This window comes from Barbatula barbatula (genome assembly GCF_947034865.1).
Source record: "Barbatula barbatula genome assembly, chromosome: 17".
In the NCBI taxonomy this organism is placed as follows: domain Eukaryota; kingdom Metazoa; phylum Chordata; class Actinopteri; order Cypriniformes; family Nemacheilidae; genus Barbatula; species Barbatula barbatula.
This window is the reverse complement of record NC_136780.1, coordinates 6,835,436-6,859,679: the sequence shown is the minus strand read 5'-3', so window position 1 is coordinate 6,859,679 and position 24,244 is coordinate 6,835,436. Positions and strand designations below refer to the sequence as shown.

At 39.7% G+C, this 24,244-nt stretch overlaps 3 protein-coding genes across 4 annotated transcripts; 1 reads left to right on the top strand and 2 right to left on the bottom strand.

The window, feature by feature from the left end:
* Positions 1–1,486: 1,486 nt before the first annotated feature.
* Positions 1,487–5,800, bottom strand: arf3a (ADP-ribosylation factor 3a; the record flags this gene model as incomplete). Of its 2 annotated transcripts, XM_079478709.1 has the most annotated exons (4): positions 1,487–4,042; positions 4,887–5,011; positions 5,401–5,511; positions 5,650–5,800. In XM_079478709.1, the coding sequence occupies 4 exons, from the start codon at positions 5,795–5,797 to the stop codon at positions 3,881–3,883; spliced, it is 546 nt and encodes a 181-aa protein (XP_079334835.1). The 2 variants fall into 2 exon arrangements, with proteins under 2 accessions (XP_079334835.1, XP_079334834.1); XM_079478708.1 differs by lacking the exon at positions 5,401–5,511 and having other exon boundaries at positions 3,881–4,042; positions 5,650–5,797.
* Positions 5,801–10,569: 4,769 nt separating this feature from the next.
* Positions 10,570–13,599, bottom strand: wnt10b (wingless-type MMTV integration site family, member 10b; the record flags this gene model as incomplete). Its single annotated transcript, XM_079478002.1, has 4 exons — positions 13,481–13,599; positions 12,280–12,542; positions 11,556–11,992; positions 10,570–11,061 (listed from the first exon to the last, which is right to left on the bottom strand). The coding sequence occupies exons 1-4, from the start codon at positions 13,552–13,554 to the stop codon at positions 10,570–10,572; spliced, it is 1,266 nt and encodes a 421-aa protein (XP_079334128.1). The 5' UTR covers positions 13,555–13,599.
* A 3,550-nt stretch (positions 13,600–17,149) lies between these two features.
* Positions 17,150–19,827, top strand: wnt1 (wingless-type MMTV integration site family, member 1; the record flags this gene model as incomplete). Its single annotated transcript, XM_079479084.1, has 4 exons — positions 17,150–17,250; positions 18,372–18,625; positions 18,939–19,204; positions 19,336–19,827. The coding sequence occupies 4 exons, from the start codon at positions 17,150–17,152 to the stop codon at positions 19,825–19,827; spliced, it is 1,113 nt and encodes a 370-aa protein (XP_079335210.1).
* Positions 19,828–24,244: the final 4,417 nt, after the last annotated feature.

Here is a 24,244-nt window from a genome sequence, read left to right as displayed (position 1 = left end):
TTTGGGGTGAACTATCTAAACACCTCAGTCTGTTGACCAGCAGATGGAGACATCAACTAAATGATCATATGTGTTGTTAAAAGTCAATCTCCACCACATTTGAGTTGGTTTGTCAGTTCATACTAGTTCATTCTTAACGATTCAAACTTTTTATTTATTTATTTTTGTCTCCCTAAGTGTAAGGTTTTGTTTGCATTTATTTAAATACGATTTTGTTTGCATTTATTTAAATAAATTATGAGGATGAACATGATATCTTAAGGGGCGCAGGATAATGCAAAATAGCAAATAGGTTAAAAAATGGGCACCATAGGTAAAATAATCTCGATCACCAAATTATCTAGATAAAACATTCCCCTCATTGTCTATGGTGGTTACAGCATTTGCTGTGTTCAACTGTGTGTAGTTCTCTTGAACTTGTTAATGCCGGGCATTAAATAATTGTATTGGTTTCAGCTACAGCCCAGTGATTTTTAAAGTGGAACTAGTCTCATTATGACTGTCTGCTTAACACTAAATTGTGGCCCCCACACTCACCAAATAATCTAAAGCGCTTCATTCCAGCTGTAAGCCATCCAGCTCCTGAGTTCTGCCTCTCAGCCTCCGTGCTGGTGGTCATGGCCTGGATGTGGGGTGGGCTGGCTTCAGCATTTGCATCTCCCATCACACATTGATGAATTGATTGCTGCATTGCTGCCAGTGAGTCTGTGCCCTGGGCGAGGGCGCCCCGGTTACGGGAGGGAATCCCAGCTATGGCACCCGCCATGGTGCCGCTATTATGATTGGCCTGCAGGGGACCATTGGGGCTGACGACCCAGGGAGCAGCCCTGACCCACATACTGCTGTCACACCCCTGGAGACACACACTGTGAGGGCAAGCAGGGAGGTGTGTGGGATTGGCCAAAGAACAAGGGGGTGAGGTACTGGGCATCTCGCTAAACAAACAGACCTGTCTTCTTATTTCTAGACTTTTCAGAGCGCACTATGAAAGTTAAAACCACACAACTGTGATGTAAAATAACCTTCTGTTTGTTTGTTTGTAGTCGCATACTTTAACATTTACAACATTCTGTGGTGTCTTGTAATATTATCAACAGGCAAAAGCTAATTTTATAATTGCACACTAAACCATTGAATGACAGAAGAAACCCCTTACCCCAGACTCATGTAAACTGAATTCTGAAAAAAATGAACCCAGAATGGAAGCAATTATAGAAGACGAACTTCCTATGGGATTTATATTGTTAGGCATGTGGGTTTTGGTTTTGGGGGTATTTCAGCTGTTTTTTAGTTGAGCTTTTTCACCCAGGCTGTAAGTTAAACTCAGAGAGACCATCACCTGTTATATTTACACTTTCAAATTTGTTTTAATCCAAAGTAAAACCTATTTTGGAAATAGCCTAGAAATGTCCTAAGCATTTTTTTTTATTAAAAATGTATAAATACTAGACACGTGAACAAAAAAAGGATAACAGATCTTTTCATTGAGTTATCTAACTGCATACTTTATTAAGTGTTAAATATACAAACACAATCATTCATAAGCATACACACATAACCAGTAATATTCTAATCTATAAGTAGCACCAGGTCCACAGGCTTTAGAGGGAGTCTGTGACACTCAGCAATGTATGGACTTTAATGTACTGAGTACAACCTATTACATTTAGCTACACCGGTAACAGGGCTAGAACTTTATCACCTACACAAACACAATGTAAAAAATACACATTCGATGCAAACAGGTCTACACTCAAGACAGACAGCATGCACAAGCAGCAAATATCTTAGACATTACAAATGCATTAATCTATAGAACAGAACCACCACAACAGCTGTTGGGGTAATAATATCTGCACCAAAGTTTGTGTACATGGATCAATGTGCTATTTTATCAAGCAGTGACGAGAGGATTACAAGAAACAGTTCCTTAATCTATTTACAAACAGAACTAAACAAAGCTTGCTTTGCAGCCTGTGCAGAGACATTGGTTATGTGTGTATACATGCCCAAAAAGCATCATCACCATTCTGTAACACGGACAGTCTTTACGTCTGGCAATAAATGACAAATGTCTGGCTATAAATAACAATGTATTTAGATTTTCAGTAGCAAAAACAACAACACTGTAGCAAAAACAACGTGTTGAATATTTCTAGCTTTAATTTGTTTGAAATCTTTGAAACTGAGTCAACAGGTTTCAAAGCAATTCGTTTTTTAATATAATTTAAATGACCTGCATTTAAGAGTTACTTCTTTATAGGTCGTGTGCACATGACGTCATGGCACTGCGCGAAGTGCTGATGGAGGGCAAGGAGTGATTTTCTCCATAGCAATTCACAATAACAAACTCAAAATACCGGTGTTTTGTATCGTTTTTGACTGTTCAAATCGATCAAAAAATGAAAGGGGATTTAATTGTGCAGCTAAAGTTGATGTTCTTGAAGAGGGTAAATGCGAGTGTTGACTGAATGAAAAACGGAGTTAAAGTGGCTTGTAAACCTGAATCTGTGGTTGGGATAAGCTGAGCCGGATAACTTTCTAAAAGCCAAACAAGTTTTAACGTACCTGAACAACGACAAGGTGAGCAGATGTTTACTGCTCAAGAACCTTGTCATGGCGCTGCAAAGATCGAATTCTGATTAAACGGATAAAGTGATAAATCTCGCCTATATAAGTCCATTATAATGAAACAGCTTTATGTACCGAACCAATGACCACTTAAAAACAAATTTCTATTAAATCTTAATTGTAATAAACACTAGCTACTCTTAAATGAACTTATTCCAGGAATAAGAATAGTCTCATGTTAAGCTTGTTACTCATTAAAGTTCGTTGTAAAGAAACCACATAACGTGCAAAATCACTTGCTGCCCTCCAACTGCCCCTTGCGCGACATAAAAAACATGTGACTGCACACAACCTATTCTAATACAAATAAAAGCTCAAAAGGGTATCATGCTATGTCATGCATTCTGACATCTTTACACTGTTAAACGTGCTGGCTTCTCATGCTTAACACGGTCAACTTGTCAAAAAACGAGTTGGACGAATGAAGTAGCATTTCTGTACTTGATACATTCCCCCAGCACTCCAACTTGTTTCAGAAAGTTTTTTTATAATTCTGGATCCCTGTGTCATCATAGGGATCCCATTCCTTTTATTGGCCATCCTCCCAGGAAAAGCACGGCAAGGCAAAAGAAAGAAGGAGCCCACCCTCGAGCCAACCAACGAGCGAGACCCGCTTACCATCAAGATTATCAATTTATTAATTTAAGTTTAGGTCTGTCTCTTTGTTCACGGGATTTCAGTGATGGATGTTATACAAACGGTGGATGTGATGCTGGATTTGGAGATCGTTTAAAACTGATAGATGGCGCGGTCCCAGTGTTAAAGGATGCCGGACATTAACTGCACATGGTAAGTCAAACTAAGCCATACATCTGTGTTGTTGGCAATCGGCATGTACGTGCATAATGTGCAAAACACAAAGGGTGTTGTGTGATTAATGTGATGATGTTGCTTGCTCGTGCTGTAGTTCCATCTCACTCTCCCCACTAGTCCCTTCTCTAGCTACTTGTGTTTTTCCGGAAATAATCATACAGCTATATCTCTCTTTTATAAATTTGATCAAACTCAATACTCTTCGAAGATATGACATATGCAATACTACTGTACAGGCACTCAAGATTAATGTGAGATTGGCAGAAACTGCCTGTGATATACACTGAAGGATTGTTCGGTTATCTGACATGACATGGCTCCCATTGGTCTCAACTTGTAAACAGAATGAAAGAAACTTTGAAACCACTGATGCTCCCTGATGAGCTGCCACTCAGGTGACTCTTCTCCCACCAGTTCCGTGTGGATCAGGTCTGCTTCATTTCTTGTTCTTGAGCTGGTTAGCCAGCCAGTCCAGGCCTTCATACAGACCATCTCCACTGGTGGCACAGGTTGCCTGGATATACCAGTTGCGGTGGCGCAGGGAGTGGAGACCAAGCTTATCTGTTATTTCTGCAGCATTCATGGCATTTGGCAGATCCTGGAGAACGATACAGAAATATAAACAACCATATATTGTAGAAAATCCACACTAGGATTTCTGTCTTTGTTTCATTTCATTATTTATTAGGGAGTGTGGTCTATAACTGTTTTGTTGTTTGACATATTTTGCCCACTAATCTTCTATCAAATTTCTTTCCACCAACATAAAAACCGTGGTGTACATAACCGCTGCATGTTATGATTACCCAGCCAGTACACAACAATCTCTGTGACCTAAGACACAAGCTAAAAAGATCTCTCCTATTCCAAAGCTTAAGATATTTTACAGATGCAGCGGTTGAGAGCATCATGACCCGCAGCATCACAGTACGATGTGACATCTGCACATCATCAGATCGGAAAGCCCTCTAGCGAGTGGTAAAAGCTGCCCTGTACATCATTGGTACTCGGCTCCTGGCCACAGACCTCAACCACCACTGCTGCCGGCAACAGGTTCTCCGAATCATCAGTGATCAAATCCTACCCAAAAATAGCCATCTGGAAGGCGCGGTAGACACATGCAAACTCGCACTACCAGACAGAGGAACATTTTCTACCTTGAAGCTGTCGCCTTGCTGAACTCAGATAACTCCTCAGCATCATGTGACCTTCTTCAAACACACCTTCTGTACTGAATATTACGTTAGAATATTGCAGAAAGGCCAGAGGAATTAATAAGAAATGAATAAGAAGCAATTAAAACCAACAGTTCGAACCAGAAACCGATACACATAGGAATTCTCTGGAAACTAAAGTGATGGATGGCAAATGCATTGCAAACATCGATGAATCATTTCTGATTTGAAAAGCAAAGCTGCTGGACACTGGTGACCGTAACTTGCCTGCTTGTTGGCAAAGACGAGGAGTACAGCATCTCTCAGTTCATCCTCTGCCAACATCCTCATCAGCTCTTCTCTGGCTTCATTCACTCGCTCACGGTCATTGCTGTCAACCACGAATATCAGACCTTCGACACACATGAGAAAATATGTGGGTGAAATGCGGCTATGGTGAGGCGGTAATTAATAACAGGGTCTCAATACAGACCCATGCTGTCACCAATATGAGATCGGAATATTAATATGAAGGCCAAAATGGAAAAAGACCCTTGACAAGCTCAGTTTACTTTTCTGTGTTGATGTATTTATATCAAGATCATGTCACACATATGAATGAATTCGAGAAGTGCTGTATTCATTTTCTGTGTCTGATGATCATGTGTGTAAAGTGCTCGTTTTGTTGGCTATTCTATTCGATATTATAGAATATAATACATTTTACTGAACTGAGATTATAGGAGAGTGCTATAATAATCTTGATTTGACAGCCTTGTTTGCTTGTAAGTCACTTTCTCACCTTGAGTGTTCTGGAAGTAGTGACGCCACAAAGGCCGGATTTTGTCCTGGCCGCCAACATCCCACACTGTAAAACTAATATTCTTGTACTCAACAGTCTCCACATTAAAACCTAGGAAACAAGAAAAATTACATGTTGAAATGCAAAAATTAAAAGACCTTTTAACATGTACATCGCTTGGATAACAGCATTTGCCAAATGATTAAATTTAAATGTGATTTAACATTTTAAGTCTGAAAAATGCTGCACCAATGGTAGGAATGGTAGTCACTATCTCTCCCAGCTTCAGTTTGTACAGGATTGTGGTCTTCCCAGCTGCGTCCAGACCCACCATCAAAATCCGCATCTCCTTTTTCCCAATGAGGCTCTTCAAAAGGTTGCCAAAAATGTTTCCCATGGTGGCTGGTTAGCCTTTTCCAACATAAAAAATCTAGGGTCAGTTAGAGTTTGCTTGAATCATTTGAAGTTATTGAGAGCTATGTATCTACAGAACAAGCAGTTTAAAGTCTATTGTAGTTCAGTTAATGCAGTCACATTTTATTAACATGCATAATATTTACACGAATACGTTACTTACTCACATTAAAAAAGAAAACACGACTGCATACATTTGGAGAAATATTGCAGTTATAAGAGCTCACAATTAAGTCCCGTTGTTCTTTAAAACCAAACCAAGAAACATAAACACTAGGGATGCACTGATATGTAAATTTTGTCTGAAAACCGATAATTAATTTATATTGGAAGCCGATAACCAATATATTGGCCGATATACAGTATCTAAATATTAATATTAAGTTCCTAAGATTGAAACAAAAGGCAAAATGTGGACAACTGCTTTTATTTGAAAACATTGACTGCAGAAAACAAGATAACCATTAGTTCTCTTTTTTCCCCTGAAAATGATGTACCAAGCTAACATTACACTAGTTAATGCTTCAAGTTTTCCGTAATCATTTTTATTAAAAAAACTAATTATAGATGTTCTTCCAGAGCCACAGTCTCAAGTAGAAAGCATTCAGACAGCAGTCTGATTCAAAAAATATGCTATATGTTCCTATATATTGCACATTCATAAATACTGTACCTACATAAACAATATTTTGTTAATAGCAGTAAGTGAATGATCACGACAGAAAGAAAGTAGTGTACTGGATTATAAATGTGAGCAGCTTGCAGCTGAAGAAGTTTAACCAGAGGAAATGATTTATGATTTATCGGCTATAATACATAGGCCTAAAAGTTTATTAAACAGATGTGTCCGATAATTTATCGTGCATCCCTAATAAAGTCTATACAGAGTTCTTCAGTAAGACAACGATGTCACGTCAATGTTAGTGTAGGTCTGTCTTCTAAATCCATCTTTATTGTGAGAGGCGGAGCACTAATCTGCAAATTCATGGCAGATGACTCAAGACCATACCATGCGCTTATTAAATAAACATGTATAGAACATTGAAACCACAGAGTCAGGCAAATATATCTAAACTAATCCACCAGAAAAATTGTCAAAAGGCCACAACCCCATAGTCTAATGATGTATGTGCTTAATATGTATTAGTATTGCTTGAATGCAATGGTGCTAATTTACATTATTGGGGTTACAAGGTGTGACTCTTTCAGTAAAATCGTCCACCATCAGCACCATAAATTGACTTTTCAAGTAAATGCCAGAATATCTAGGACTTGAAAATAGGACCTGTATCATAAATGTAAAAAAATACTGCAGCCTTTATGTGATCAGCTTTTCATGTGAACACATTGGTAAACGCAACCAATGCTTCCAAATCAGACATCCTGGATAAAGATCTGATATCTGGCTGTCAGCCTACACGTTGGGATGCTGATGTAAGAGATGCTTGGGTCCCGTTTATCATACATTAAAACTGAACTCCACACTTACAGTTAATACAATAAAACACCATGCGTGCCATATCTATTCTTGTCACGAAATAAAGACACTACAACAGTCCGAAATATAGACAGTTTATAAATAACGGCACTGTAATATAAATAGTATGTTATCGACATTATTACTTCAGAAATGACTGATGCATTTAAGGCGAAATGGTCTTTTTCTTGCAACATCCCTACTCACCTCAGGCGCCGACACCGGATAATTTCAAGCAAGTCACTCCGCTCCACTGTCGCGATAACAGCAGCGCGATGCCTGTATCATCTCGCGATATTAAGCGCATGCTCGATCTACAAACAACTGCAGAAGGACACATGGTGGTCCAAATGAGGATGCAAGGTAGATATACAACTAAGGACACTACAAAGTGCGTCACTAGTTTAACTACTTGCTTCAAGTAAAAAAACGGGTTTTAATAATATTGTAGGTGAAGTTTAGTACCATTTGGTGATAACTAAATAATCTATTCGTGCAAATGTTGGAAGGACATTTACATATTGTGATGAATTATTCAGCTGTGACTGAACCTAATGAATAAGTAACTTGCTAGATGCTGCCAAATTACAGAAGTTGGCAGCAAATAGCCGATTTCTCCAGTCTGCCAAAATAATGAATTTGGTAGTGCTGTGCCAAATGATCAGCAGTGAAGAAAAAGATGCACAACATTCCTTCCGTAAAGACAACTCGTGTGGTAAAAACGTCACATGATAATGAGATTATAAACATACAGTTTATAAAAATAGGTTTAATAGTTAGGCTACAACATACGATTAACATATCATTATATAAAAAATACAGTATCACAATGAGAAGCCAGTCATTATCAAAACACTTGTAAATAATGTCTCACATTTGATTTATTTAAAAAGTAGCCTATTGTGTTTCACTATAAATATGCTAGACAAACATTGCCTGCCAGAACCATATTAAAAAAATATCTGTCCCCATGTCACTTCACACAATCCACCGTATGTCAGTGGGTTTATGATGGATGTGTTTATCAATTCAGCGGTTAGGAAACGAGAGAGGAAGCCGAGCAGATGCTTGCAGCTGGAGACCAGATTATAGGGTGGAGTGGTGTATGGGGGGAACGCTGTGTTTGTGTGCATTGGGAGTTTGAGGGTTATGGGGTGGGCAGAGGAGACTACAGTGGGTAGAAGTGGAAGCAGGAGAGCTGGGCTGGGGGGTGGGAGTTATAATTTAAAGGAGCCTCTCCTCTGAAGTGTTTGCCAAAGTGAACCCCAGCAAACACAATCATAAGTCGGCTTGGTTAGGCTTGCAGAACTAATGAGGGCTTGCACATTTAGGCAAGGGCTTTGATGTTCTGGGTAGCTGCCTCTTTCCCTTTCTCTTTCGGTCTCCATGCCACATCAAAAATGGAAGGGGAAGCTGGACAGGCAGCCCAGAAGCAGATGTTTCCAGCACTTTAAACTTTTGATGCATGAGCAGTGTATACATATTTACATGTATATCTATATTTCTGTCTGTCGATCTGCCGGACAGTTTGCCTGCCTCTTCACAGTGTATGGTAGCTAACCTAAATATCTAAGGATATCTTTCTTATGACCCGCCATCTGTGCCCTTCTCTCTTAACAGTGGTGGTATCTGGTTGTCATTACTCCTGATGCTGTCAGTGTGTTTCTTTGTGTGATTGGCTGCAGTGCATTTTGTTATGGGGGGGATTTGCCTGTCCAATTTCTGTGTCACACATGGGAAAACAGTGACAGGAAATTCTCTTTTGCAGCGGCTCCAGGGTGAAATGATAAAGAAGTGCAAACCAGAAGTTATCATTCCACACCACTCTTTCACTCACTCTGAGTTTGCCGACATAGAAAATCTTCATTTGTGAATAAAACTCATGTTTATCTCTAAGATGTTCTTTTAGTCAACCCTCTTGAAGCACTCAGACACAACTTAGACATCAGAACACCATGTCTGTGTTGAGTTAAGTCACAGACAAGGACAAACAGACCTCTGCACCACATGGTGCAGTCTCAACAGGCTGTCAACTTTGGACAGCTGATCCCTTCAAGACAGGTTCCTGACTCAATCTGCTTTATAAAACTCTTAAAGAAAGCCCTTATCCCTCTTGGCCATAATGAGAGGTCAGAATCCTCCAGAAGAGAGGAATTATATCTAATACCCCAATCTATGGTCTCGCTCAATTCTAGAAGGTCTTTCCTGGTTCTAAAGCCAGTTTAATTATACAGATAATAAACCAAGCAAGATATATTTTACAAAAAATTAAGGCTTTATACATTGTACAACATATTACAATGATACATTCTCTACAATCTCCAAAAAGGTCATACTTGTAAGTTCATTTATCTTTATAATTCATTTGATTTCCTAAGCATTGGCTGCACAAAACGATAAAAGGTTAAAAATCGTAAACAGCAGTTTGATGAATATGATTGTAGCTACGATGGCAGCTGTTTAAATACAATTAAACGGACTTGAGAATATGTCTTCCATCATCGCATCAAAGGCATCTGGCATCCGATATTGTTCACCAGTTACTCTATGAGATGAGATGTGACTGTTTCCAATCAGCTGCACAAATCTGCAGGAGGCACAAGTGTTCTCAAGTCTCTCTGCTGTGATTGGTCAGCCTCTGTAAGGGTTAGGATGGGGTTATGCAGCATATCAACTTCTCAATTTTCCTGGTTTTCATAAAATCCAACCCAAATCGGAGCACTGAGCAAGGCACATTCCTTGTCCCAAGACTCCTAAAAAGCATTGAGATGTTACCACCACTTCTCATTGATACTTTGTGATCTACGTGGGTAAAGATTTTTGAGAGATGCAGCGTGTTGGAAATCTCAGTCCAACTAAACTGCTGTTTTATCATCCAAAACAAATACGACATAAATTTATTTTGCCAAGGCAAGGAATATACATTAAGTGCACTTTTCAAAATGTAAAAAGGTAGACCGTAGTAATTTCTATAAATGTACATTATTTGCCTGAATAATTTTCTCCTGCTGTATTTTGAGAAGTGCAGATGACGTTTGGGGCATTTGCTTGGTTCTAGCGCCTGAAGATTCCAAAGAGAGAGAGAAAACAAATGACATGAGTCACCTCCTTCAATCCCTGACTTGGCATTTCGAGAATAACAACAGCAACACAACACAAATCGATCCCAGATGGTGGAGGTTAAAGGAAGGAGAGAAAATATAACACACAGGCGGTCACATTTAGTGTGACAGTGTATAGATTCTTGTTCCAATAAGGGCTTTGGACATAAGTGATGTTCATTTGCACACATTAACCCACTCTGTGACCCTGCACTCATCACAAAGCACGTAGCAGCACCAATGGAAGCGACAGTTACATCGTTCACTGCGTGCCTGTTTGAGGATGTTGTGTCCACGGCCGCAGCATAGAGACCCGCAGCCGTCCATGCTGGGGCTGCTTTTGTTACAAATTCGCCCCTGTGTGCCCAGCGAATCCACCGCCGGCTCACGATCGCAGAAGTCAGGGGACTTCTCGAAGTAGACCAACTCACGCGACATGCTTCGCCGCTGGCTTCTGACCTGCTCCGAGCCGGTGGACTCCGCAACACGAGAGTTGAATACACCGTTGTTCTTGTTCTGCGAGTTTATGAAAATGGCAGTTTGGAATTTTTCTCGCAAAAGTGATCCCACAAGCCGAAATTCAGGAGAGACATACCAGCAGGTCTTGAACTGGCAGCTGCCGGATGTGCCATGACACTTGCACTTTCTTCTCATGTTGTCATTTACTACCTGTTAAGGAGAAAACCATTATGAAAAGATGAAAGAATCTGTCTGATAAAAGTTATTCATGGATAAATTATCCATCTGTACAATGCTTATATAAAGTCAAATAATTTTTTCATGCTTGAAGCAGTAGTTCTTTAAATTCTTTAATCATTTACTGACCCTCATTTCCTTCCAAACCTGCAGACTATTTCTTTATTCTGTAGAACACAAAAGAAGATATTTTGTAAACTGAGCCCCGGTGAATTTATTTCTCAAAATATATTTTGTTCCACAGAAGAAAGAGTCATACACAGGTCTGAACAACACGAGGGTGAACAAATGAGGAAAGAATTTTGGGTGAACATTCCATGTTCCAGAGCCTATAAGAAGATGGGAATATCATAGGGTGCATACCACTGCAGTCAAATTCAGTTCTAAGTAAATTATTTTTTAATCTGTTCAAATGATTATTGCGTGAGGGCGTAATTTTTTCTAAAAGACTGTTTAAACACAAGTACCTGTCTGCCAACTCTATTATTGTGGATCCGCATACGTGCGTGTATATCACGTGGAGACCCTCTGGAATCCAACCAGTCCCTTGAAAACCGTACACCAAAACGTACATCATGACTACAGCCTCCCCACTCCCAGGTGTCCTGCAGTGTTGACACTTCATCCGATAAGGGTTTGAGAAGATTGACAGGGTGGGAGGAGCCTAAACTGGCTGGAAGTCCACTGCGGAGTGAATTCTCTCCTGCACCTGCTACGTTCATCCCGCTCTTCTGAAAAGTCTGAAGCTGGAGCTGGGTTAACTTGAGACGGATTTTGTCATCGTCTAGGCGTCGCTTCATCTCGCAGCCACACCCACGCAATTTACCCATGCTGCAAGCCGAAGCCACAGAGTGCACTACACCTGCAGCGAGCAGAGAAAGCGAGAAGGCGCTCTCTCTGAACCCTGGACGAAAGAGAATATCATTGTGTTAACACCGCAAAAATGCTGTCAATAAAATAAACAGTTTTCTATAAAAACAAAGTTTTATCTTTATCACAAATCTCATTTAATATAAATATGTTTTCCTTAGTGGAAACGAAATGGCTCCATTACATTAAACAATGACCCAATCATGATATTTTCTTTCTTTGGCCAATGCATACTCTGGGTAGCATTTCAATGCCCGGATTATGACTACATTGGCCCTCGACAACTTCAGCACTTCCCATGCCCCTTTGCCATCTACTCACCCCTGTTGAGAATGGCACTCTGATGGGGCAACTTGCCATGGTTCTCCAGAGAGGAGCAGTTCCAGCGCTGGTCTCTGAGCTGGTGCTGGCATTCGTGAATAGCAACCTGAATGCCCTGCAGAGCAGAGGCTGTGACATCAGGGCTGCGCACACACAGACGCATTTGTTTTTTGGTCAGGCCTGCCAGTCGCAAACACACTGCATTGGGGGTAAGCTCTGGCTCTCCTGCCACCTTCAGGCCGAGGATGTCACTGCCCAGGACCCTGATAAAAAAGATAATTAACTTTATAGCAATCATATCATTATGAAGCAACACTGCATGAAGTTAATATTGTAAAAGGCTGCTGTGACCCCATCTCATGTGGTCTTGTTTAAAAGATGTCCATGTGAAAAATATCTTCTTTCTGGCATGGTGATGAGTGACAAATTCTTATTCCAGTACATTTATCAATGATGTATTGTAGTTTCATATTGAAATAATATTACCCCTTCTGGCTTACTGCACACACGTTTTAACATGCACTTTTATTAAAATAAATAAAACATTTTAACTACAGCAAAAACGTGACAAATTCCAATCGTTCCAAAGTTATATAATTTTTAATATATGCGTGTAATGTGTCATTAAAACACTCAGGTGCCCAACAAGGCTGTGACCTTGCAGGAGACATAAATAAGCCAACCATGAATATTCAAAAGCTCTGTTTCCTATCAGTGTCTTGGCATGCCTGATAATAATCTGATGAGAAAATGAGTGTGGAAAAGATGTCTGGGAAATATTATATCCAAAGCATAACATACTGTTGTTATTAAAAATTGTATCCATAGACGGTCTCAGTATTCAGAAATGTGAAAGAACATTCATTACCAACCATTCTGACACATAACTGCTTTTTTTGTAGAGCTCGAGTCTTATTGTAGAGTATGTATTTGCTAGCAATTGTAAATGTAAGTAGGCTATAGTACGATTAATAGATATGTTAATGTAAAAAATCTAAATTGCAATAACATAATCATATATTTATAGTGTGCGTCGCGTGACAACTTTGCATGCTACCTTGGATTTGCACATATTAAACACCTTTTTAATCATTATCGAGTAAAAATTGATAATGCATTAACATAACTGCATTTTATATGAAAAAGTTAAGTGTCTGAGAAGGCACCAGCAGACATAAAACGCTTATACCTTTCTACTTACGTGAACGCAGGTGACAGAAGCGCAGCGGTCAAAATCAGGACTCGTCCCAAACACTGTCTATGGGATAACTCCATTTCGTGGAAAGCCTTTCTCGACGGGACATTAAAACACCTGTTTGATCTCTTCACGAACTGTTAGGTACGGATGAATTCAATTGTTTCTGTGAGGAGCTGGGAGAGTTAGCAAGCAGCATTTGATGAAGTTTGGGACGGGAGCAGCATGTCACTAAGGAGGAGGGGGCGCAGTTAGGGTGGGCAAACGCCGCCTATGGGCGCTTGTTTTTAAACAAGATAGAAAAAGACCTGTCAAACTTTCGCATATCCAAATTCCAGAAATTGCATGTGATCGTCGGCGCACCGATATTGTTCATGCTGAATCGGCTTCATAAATTCGCTATGCACAAACTATCAGGCTATAAACAGTGAACCAATAAAGCCAACTTTAGAGTATTTGACAGAATGACCTTGACTATATTTAAAATAAAGAAATGTATTAAACCACAAGTACAAGTGCTGTACTGTGAAATTATTACATTATTGGTACAATATAGTCTACTATTGCGCAATACACCGTGTGCTGCAACTATCTGTATTAGGCGTACTGCGTTGTTGTTTGCCATTTGTTAAATATTAGCATCTGCAATTTGTGTTTTTTTTTGCATGTCTTGTTTTGGATTTATTTTTCGACTAAATCGATTCTTTCCACTTTCAACAGAAAAATACCTATCTCATGCACTGCGCAACTGATGGGACATTTTGCTCTTGTATATCTTTTTTTTAACTTTAAACTTAAGTCAAAAACATGCACATAGGCTACAATAAACAGGGCAGCAGCAGGCAGGCGTGCGCATCTTCTTGAACAATAAAATATGCGTGTGCGCGTTCATGTGTTCGCCCATCCTCCCATTCAAATCAGTTCAACAGTTCATCCACGCAGCTATGGTGACGTTTTATTTTAATTAGGCTAACATTCATCATTTTCCTCGACACTCTTAATAAGAATGCTTTAGAGCACTGTTGCTTTCAGCCGGATGGAAATAGCCTAGAGCTGAAAACTGGACTTATTTCGTTTGTTTGTCTACACGCGTCTGTTTTTGCGTATAATTAGTCTGATAAGTGACCATGATTGAGGGGCTTTTGTCAAAGCTCATTTTCTGTGAAAACCGCGCAACGTTGAAATTGATACGCAATTACATCGCGGGCCAACAAATTGTAGACTATGCATAATGCACATAATAAGTTTGTTCAATAGACAAGCTGTCCGTGTTTTCGTATAAAATATTCTTTCTCGCGGCTGTAGGCCTATTAGGTTTCCCCAAAAGACATGATGTGACAAGATATTCGAACTTTGTTCTCCGAACACTTGCTGAATGTATGAATAAACCAGAATATTTGATGCAGTTTACAAGATTAAGGGATTATCTTGCTGGTGGTCAGGATACCACTGGTCAGTTATGCACTATGCGCAGCAGGTGTACGACATTCTTTGACTGCCCCTATAGGAACATCTTGCGTCTTATCTTTATCAATATGATCATTAACAGTAGTAGAATTACCCGAGACTAGTTGGATTAATGTCATGAAATTGAGTTAAATCCACCCTTAACCATTCTTGCCACAAAATACTGACAACAAGTCTTGGTTTTGGGCTAATCACCTCTATTCTCGAAGATCAATTCTTGTATCGGAGCTTATCGCCTCTATTCCTTTCCCTAAGCTCTGGCAACGAAAAGTGCATTAGCATTTTACCGTGGTGTGTATATCTAAGTGGCTTAAAAAGTGATTTGAAGTTGATTTGTATATAAAAGGCGTCCCTTTAACCGGATTTCAGCTAATCTGCACCGCATCGCATGAGTGTTTCAGGAAAACCTGTTTAAGATCCTTCAAGAGTATAAGATCAGGCTAAGCCCAGCAAAGCAGCCTTCCTTAAATATCACTAACAAAAGCACACTTCCTTCAGTTAGCCATTTGCTTCAAATCATCAGAATAAGTGCCCCCCTTTCTTCTCTACGCGAATGCGTAATTCTTTCATCGCGCCCTAAATATGCGTTGCGCCACATAAATGCGTTTTTAATAGTTGGCTATTGCGCATAATTCTTAGTGCAAACAAGGCAACAAATGTGGCTATACAGTTAAAACCTGACAAGAAAATATAATCTTATTCGTGCCATGGCTTTACTGACCATATGCGTTCAAGGGAGGTCTGCAGTCCAGATGGTGAACAGTTTTATCTGAACTTTTTCTTATTTTGATATCACATATCCGTCTACATTTATTGAGTTATTTATCATTACAATTGTTCGTGTTTATTTATTCGTTCTTCGTCTGTCTGAATGTGTTATATGGCATGTGACGAATGTGGGCAACATTTAAGAAGACAAACTAAAACCGCCATAAATGACTTTAGTATTCTCTTTGTTTGTCAAAATAACACTAGGAATATTTCAGCCACGACTACATGTGAATAAACTGATGTACTTTATTCTAAGTGTGAAAAAGGAGTGAGCGCGGAGCAAATGGACATCCTTGTAGACATTTTTTTACGCGCGAGAGGGAGGAGACGCAGTTGTGCGTGTAAAAAGGCCAGATTATATGTTTTATATTCTCCTTTACTGTAACTGTCGTGACACCATCCACGCAGATCGCAGAAGGCACAGGAGAGGCATGCAGCGTCCGTACAAACACACCCACTGCAATGAGAGGGAATAAATTCTGCTCAGCTGCATATGGAAGACGCATAGCAAAAGGTCTGCATTTTATTACGATTTCGGTTGAATGTGTCTGTGGAATCTCTAGACGAGGATTACAAAATGATATAGCGCGTATTACGGATCTTTTCTTCATCTCCTGTCCTTTATGTCGGGTTTTGCCTTGTATTCATTGTGACCAATGAGAAGAATTAAGCTATCCTTCCATTCAGTTCCACTCCAAAGGAGAGAGGAAAAAAACAGAGGGAGATGAGAGCAGCAAATCCCTTTTTTATTCATCTTGTAGCGTTCAATAAGTGAACAATGTGTCGCCTATCAGTCTCCGAGGGGATCAGATCTACGGGACTGTCCCACGCGCATAGTGCTCTAAGCAGAGCATCACTAAGACACAGACTGTAAGAGCTGCAGCAGCAGTTGCATCCCATTCAGGACCTTTGCTGTGACCGAGAGCATTCGGGCAAGTCTCTTCTATCAAGATACAAACCAATATTTCTCAAAATTTCTCAAGAAACATTATCCTGTACTGGTGGTCAGGAGCACTGGAATGTGGAGTGGTAAGTGGATCTGATTCTGATCGATTTTATCTCATTTTAGTTGCATATTTTGTTCTTTTTAGTGATTTCACATGTAGATTACAGACGATTAGAGAATTTAAAACAAATATAATTAATCATATTTTAGTCAATTGTAAATAAATAGATCTGTTTGACATAAATATTATTGAATACAACAATTAAATGGCATGTATAATATACATTTTGACTAATTATGCCATTGCAAATCACAAATGACTTATTTATTATTAATAATCGGTAGACCTAAAAAATTATTTTACAATGTAAAATGATCTGATCTACTGCATAGATCGTTTGAGAGCTAAATACATATTAACTGCTATAATGCATTAAACGATTGTTTTTGTACTATGTAAATTTGTTAAAACAACCTCTCATTTAGATATCATGCGGGTACTCGCGTTGCTTATCGCAGTTAAAGCGGCATGTGTTCTGCTGGTGTCCTCACTCACTGGCACAGGGGCAGTAAACAACAGCGGCCGGTGGTGGTAAGATATCACTCCTATCATTTATACACATGTTTAAGTATATAATTTATTTATATACTATAACATATATACGTTTTAGCCTATTTTAGCCAACAAGTGTCCTTTTTACATTTAAACATACACATATTTGTTTGTCCACAAAAGATTGCATTATTATACAGTTAATTATTTAACAGTTCATTTAATTTTTAGACAAGCAAAAATTATATAATGCCATTATGTGGTTAATGAAATACAAACGGTAATCTTTTGTGTTGGTAAACATGAAAACGAGTTGAAGGATAAACTGCATTACAATCGCTCCACTTTATTTTTTATAAATGCATAAATATTAATCTAACGTGAAACATTTTTTCCTAATTAATCTAAATTAGCCCTCAAATAAAAAGCTAATCGCATAAATCTGTGTCTCCGGAGCTACTGCTCGCTCACACACACACAGACGCACACACACACACACACACACACACACACACACACACACACACACACACACACACACACACACACACACACACACACACACACACACACACACACTCTCTCTCTCTCTGTCATTTTGACAGTGTGGCTTGAACCCGGGACAAGATTTTTTGATCCAATCTGGGATAAATTAAATGCGGATTTATTTTATAGCTAAGAGCAATTCCTTTCCAGGCCGTTTTCAGGGTTGAATTCATGTAATGTGCTCAGTACTCCGGAGCTGTTTAAAAGTGTGTATCCTACACACGACATGAGCCAAAGCTAATGACGGTGAACGTGTTTAAGTGAAAAGATACGCGTAACAAAATACACAAAATGTTCTGTGCAGCTTCTTCTATTTATTTATATAAGTAGAATACATTGTTTTTGTCTGATTGCTTTTTACGTAGCATACGTTATTAACACCAGTAAAGAAACGAAAAGAAGAAACTTGGATAACTGTTTTTACAGCATCTGTTGTGCTCCAGCATCATGGTCATATATTTCACTGTTATTCATTCTGAATATTTTCAAATGTCTGTTATTGTTTTCTCACAACAAAAAAGAATGTGTCTAAAGCTGGACCATCCCTTTTAGGAGACGAGAAAGGTTCATAGACTTTTTCTAATGAGTGTCTTCCTTGCTTTTTTTTGCTCCAGGGGCATTGTGAATGTGGCATCCTCAGGCAATCATCTCACCAATTCCAAAAATGTGCAGCTGGTACTGGACCCCAGCTTGGCACTGCTTAGCCGTCGGCAGAGAAAACTGATCAGGCAAAACCCTGGCATCCTACACGCCATTGCTGCAGGCCTCCATACAGCTATAAAGGAATGCAAATGGCAGTTTCGTAACCGCCGCTGGAATTGTCCGACCACCCACAGCCCCAATGTCTTTGGCAAAATTGTCAATCGAGGTAAACATGCCTTTTCTGTGGCTTGGGGGTTAGAGCATGGTGTTATCAATGCAAAGGGCATAGATTTCGATCCCAGGGGATTTCACAGTCAGAAACAAATGTATAGTAAAATGCAATGTAAGTCGCTTCAAAGCGTCCACCAAATGGATACATGAAAATGTCTCATTTTTCAGTGATCATGAGTGTAATTTTTAAACCAACTTTTTTTTAATTTTTAAACCAACCTCAAATCTTATACATACATGATAGAAAGAGAGAATGCTTGAAACATGTGTTATTACATTGAAGAACATTGTGCTTATTGTTTTGCTAGGTTGCCGTGAGACTGCGTTTGTGTTTGCTATCACAAGTGCAGGCATCACTCACGCAGTGGCCCGGTCCTGCTCAGAGGGGGCAATTGAGTCCTGCACCTGTGACTACCGGCGCCGAGGTCCTGGAGGGCCAGACTGGCACTGGGGAGGCTGCAGCGACAATGTGGAATTTGGCAGGATGTTTGGACGAGAGTTTGTGGATTCCAGCGAGAAGGGCAGAGATCTTCGCTATCTGACCAACGTGCACAACAACGAGGCAGGGAGAACAGTAAGGAACCCTGCAACCACACACATCTAGATTACAAAAATGTGCAGAATTTCCTTAGTCTGGCATTTTTGCTCTGGTTGTTATTGTATTAAACATAAAAGTACCATCCACTTTCTCTTCTCTCCCCACAGACAGTTTCATCAGAGATGCAGCAGGAGTGCAAATGTCACGGGATGTCTGGATCTTGCACAGTGCAAACCTGCTGGATGAGGCTTCCGAGCTTCCGTGTGGTGGGAGACTTTCTGAAGGACCGCTTTGATGGCGCATCCCGAGTGGTGTACGCCAACAAAGGCAGCAATCGTGCCTCTCATCGAGCCGACCCCCGCCACCTGGAGCCAGAAAATCCAGCACACAAGCTCCCTTCCGTTCGGGACCTGGTCTACTTTGAAAAGTCGCCCAACTTCTGTTCTTATAATGGAAAAACAGGCACACACGGCACATCGGGGCGCATCTGTAACAGTTCATCTCCTGCACTGGACGGATGCGAGCTGCTTTGCTGTGGACGGGGATACAAGACTCGAACGGAGCAGGTGACAGAAAGATGCAATTGTACTTTCCACTGGTGTTGTCACGTGAGCTGCCTCAATTGCACCAGTACACAGACTGTCCATCAGTGTCTCTGAGGAGAAGAAACTGAGAAAAAAGGACTGGGGGTTTATAAGAGAGAATGAACAGGTGTAAAAGGGATAGTTTATATAAAAATATAAAATTATTTTATTATTAACTCACCCTTATCCTATTTCAATCTATATGAAATAAGGACTGAGGCTGTCAATCTTTAAAGGAACAGTTCACCCAAAAATGAAAATTCTTTCATCATTCACTCACCTCGATGTCATGTCAAACCTGTATGACTTATTTCTTCTGCAGATGACAAAAAAATACATTTTGAAGAATGTTGATACCCAAACAAAGGTGAGACATACTTAATGACAGATTATTTTCTTTTTTAAGTGAACTATCTATAAATGGTTATCAAAGCTGTTGAATAAGCAAGTAAATCAACGTGTAAACTACTGAGAAAAGTTTTTAGGAGCCCTCTTCAAACATCGTTGCTCATGTGTAAAACTGTCAGCTGATGGTAGGCTGTTCATGTGACATTTTCCCAAACTTTTACTGCAGCATTTGGATTCAATCTGTAAATGTGAACTACTATGCATGAAGTGGCGCAGAATGTTTGTGTAGACAAAATCTTAAAATACTTTGAAATGAGGGTACCACCAGTCTTGAGGTTCTACAAGCTCTTACACTTTGTCTGATACTTTGAGGCACATAGAAACTAGAAAGTTATATATTGGACCAAGTGCACACAGCCGTACTGGACACAGTTTGACAGATGTTCCTGTGGTCAAGGAACCACAAGCATGCCCTCTCATAAACCAGTGCAAAACTCTAACAAGAGGGCGGTTCTTTAAAATATTTGAGCGTTTTGTTTTCTTTAGCTGCAGTCCTACTCATCTCACATAAAACTGTGTGAAGTGCTTCTCAAGGGACAGGGCTTCCTTTTCCGATTACTATGTAGTGGAATCCCAAACTCAGCCAACCTCTCGTGATTTCCCATTCGGATCGTCCACGCTTCCCGTCATGGCTTTGAGTCTCTTGCCATTTTTAATGCCATTTATTATTATGTGGTATACCATGTTATTGTACTGATGGAAAAGAATTGGGAAGAGAAAATTCAGATTGACCCGAGATTGACTGTACACTGCACACTAATGACAAACGTTTGCTGTTTTTGCTCTGATAGACGGACGTTCAATATTACAAAGAGAACGGAAGACTTCGTAAGTTGTGAACAACATTGTAAAAAGAACATACAAATGAGAAGTGGGAAAAGTGTGTAAAGATAATCCTGTAAAAGCTCTACTACCTAGTTTACAGTGGACAAATGGTTCACATTTATGGTTTTGAAGAGCCACAATTATGAAAACTGTATTTTGTATATCAGCTAACATGACCAAAATGTTGTAAATATTCTAAATAGATATGATCTATATATTTATGCTAATGCTACTTGCAATGTGAGATGATGAAATCTGAAATGGGGTAAATACACTATCAATACTGAGATATCTGGAGAAATTTCATCCAGTTGTGACACCACAGCTGAATGAAAACGTAAATAATCAGAACGGGCCATATGTTTCTGAGAGACACAATGAATTTGTCAAATTTGTCCTTGTGTCTTGACATTTGTTTTAAATGCACTGAATACTGTCTTTATATTGTGAATGAAAAGTATTTATTATTGTTTGATGGCTTTGATAGAAACAATTTTGATCAAATTGAATATTTTAACTCCGTTTAGAAAAAGTTGTTTTCATATAGTCCAATAGCACAATAAAGTTTATATTTTCATTATTTTCATTTTCTGAGAACTACTCATTTTAGAAACTGTCTTAGATATGCAGCAGGCTTATCTTTCCATAGGCTATTCCACAGCTTCACTTGTGATCCATCAATCATTCTGCACAACCACAACATGATTTGTGTAAAGCACTTCAACTAAAATCAACTGTATGAATGTGCAATTACACCCATTCCTTTAAATCCCCACCACTGAGAGCACCAGTTTCTCTGTTCAGTCATACGGCCTAAATCCACAGGAACCGCTGAGAAAGTGGCGTAACACAGCGTTAAATCTGTGTGTTATCATAACCCCAGAGCCTTTGCTTTATTTACTTAATATCAGAACAAATAAAGAAATTGTATTAAAAATAATGACAGACTGAGTTTCCTCCACCCTGTTGGAGAAGCCAGGAAGAACCACAAGAGTTTGGTGGAAGGCGGACGATGCTTTCATTTAGCCACCACAACATAGGGCCGCTGACAGTCAGTGAGGCATATCGCTGTGCTGCTGCCAGTCAACATATCTACATCCCGACCATGAAACACAGCATAAAAGAGAATAAGAGAGAGGAAGTCTAATCTGGAATGTTTACTGATAAAACACTGTAATTTTGTTTGGATTAAATAAAAAAATGCAAGGGAACATGTAATATTTTCACATAATATTTTCACATATTTAAAATATAATTTGTTTAAATTATATTTAAATACATTTTTTGTTAAAGGCTATATACAACGTATGTGTGCATTTATATATAAATACATATATTAAAAAAACATTTATTTTGGAATTGATTAATTGATATCTCTATATTATATAGTCTGAAAGTTCAAAAGACTTGAAAGGCAAACATAACTGAGCGTTCAGAAATGAAAGAGCATCATCAGAGCATGTCTGGGTGCATACATGTGCATTGTGAAAGAATATAGCACAAGAATTAGCAACATTTACCATAAATAGCAAGAGATAGTGGGGGTAAGACGGGAAAGATAAAAATGAAGGATAAAGCAGCAAAGTCAGGCTGCATTCCCAGGCATTGGTGAGATGAGGGAGGCGGCGGAGAGCCACTGTCATTGTGGGAGTGCTGAAGAGTCACTGATAATTAGCTCAATTAGTGACAAAGGCAGTGTAATAAATACCGACTTAGTGTCTGGGTCCCTGCTGTCCACTCTCTACACGGCCTATGATACAGCCAGGGACTGACGGACAATTCATTAAACCGACAAAATACCCACCGTCCAGGCGTGACGCTGCGAGTTAGCCCCCTACAGGCCCGGCCCATTGTTCTAATTGTCTGGGTTGGAGTCGCTTTCTGGCCATCTCCTCCTTACCCCCTCCCTCGTTCACTTCTTTCAAAAAACCCAAGGAGTTAATGCCCCTACCTAACTCTGTAAGTAGGTGATCGGCAGATTGGGGGGGAAAATGGAAAGAGTTACTTGGAAAAGTGGGGTGCGGTGGGATTAGGGTCCGAGGGTTGCCTGGGAGTGTGAAGACCAGCCCCGATCGGAATGTCGTAGAGATGAGTCCAGAAGCTCGGATGCGGGACAAAGCGAGAGTTAATTAGGAAAGATTGAAGGAGTTGGCGACAATGGGCCGCCACCCGAGTCGAGATGAAATTGCTTCCGCAGATTATTGGGGAGCGAGTGTGTGGGTTGCAGAGATGTGTGAGCTGGAAGGCGAGAGAGGAGGGGTTCATGCAGGCTTGGATTGATGGCTGCCCCTCTGGTTAGGGAATGGGGGGCAAGCGAGGCTGACCGGCTGTTCCCACAGTCTGTTCTACAGCAACCACCTTTGACACACGGGCCTGCCAGGCGGCAAGCAGGGAGGAAGGCTGGGAAAACAGACATGGAGGTGAAAACACTAGAGATTTTAAAAGCATTCATTCATAATGTTGTTTTCAACTCCAATAAGGACCATGACAGATGAGGAGTGTGGAGAATTATAGAAGGAAGTCGAAAAGATAAGATAGTCATGAATTAAGACACTACGTAAAACCACAAGCCAAAGGCCAATTAACGCCATACATCTTTATTTAGCAACGTGATTGAGATCATTTACGAATTGCCATTTCCCTTAATTGGAAAACGATGCTCTTTTTCCAAAGCTGTGCAAATAAAAGTTTTGATTCCAAAAGTGCCCTTGAGAGTCTTTAAAGTGCTTTTAGGAGCAACTTAACCTACATGTTGGGAGCCAACAGTAGTTTGAAGCTAATAGAATAATAAAGCAAAAAATTGAATCACTTGATAAAAATCCAAAACAAAACCTCACTGGGTTGGACTGAGTAAGAGTTTGGCCCATGTTGTTGCAGAACGATGACTTTCCATCTGAGAACTTGCTGCTTTAACTGCTACTAAAAGCAAAGACAAGAGTCACTTTAAGGGGCAACAGTACAGTCAAATGAGGCAATAAAGTATGTTGATTGAACATTTTTATCAACAATCTGTCAGGACTTAAGGCAAAATGAACCGTTACCACTTTACAGTAAGGTTCTATTTAGGTACACTGAACAATATTGGTAGCCTTTGACAAGCATTGGTTTTGCGTCCATACATTAGAAGTGAAGGCACCTCCATTGTTCGCTTACCAGCATTGTTCAAATTTATTTTCTTTTGTTTTCTGTAGAACAAAGTCATTCAGGTTGGAAATGACATGAGGGGGAATAAATAATGACATAATTTAAATTTTTGAGT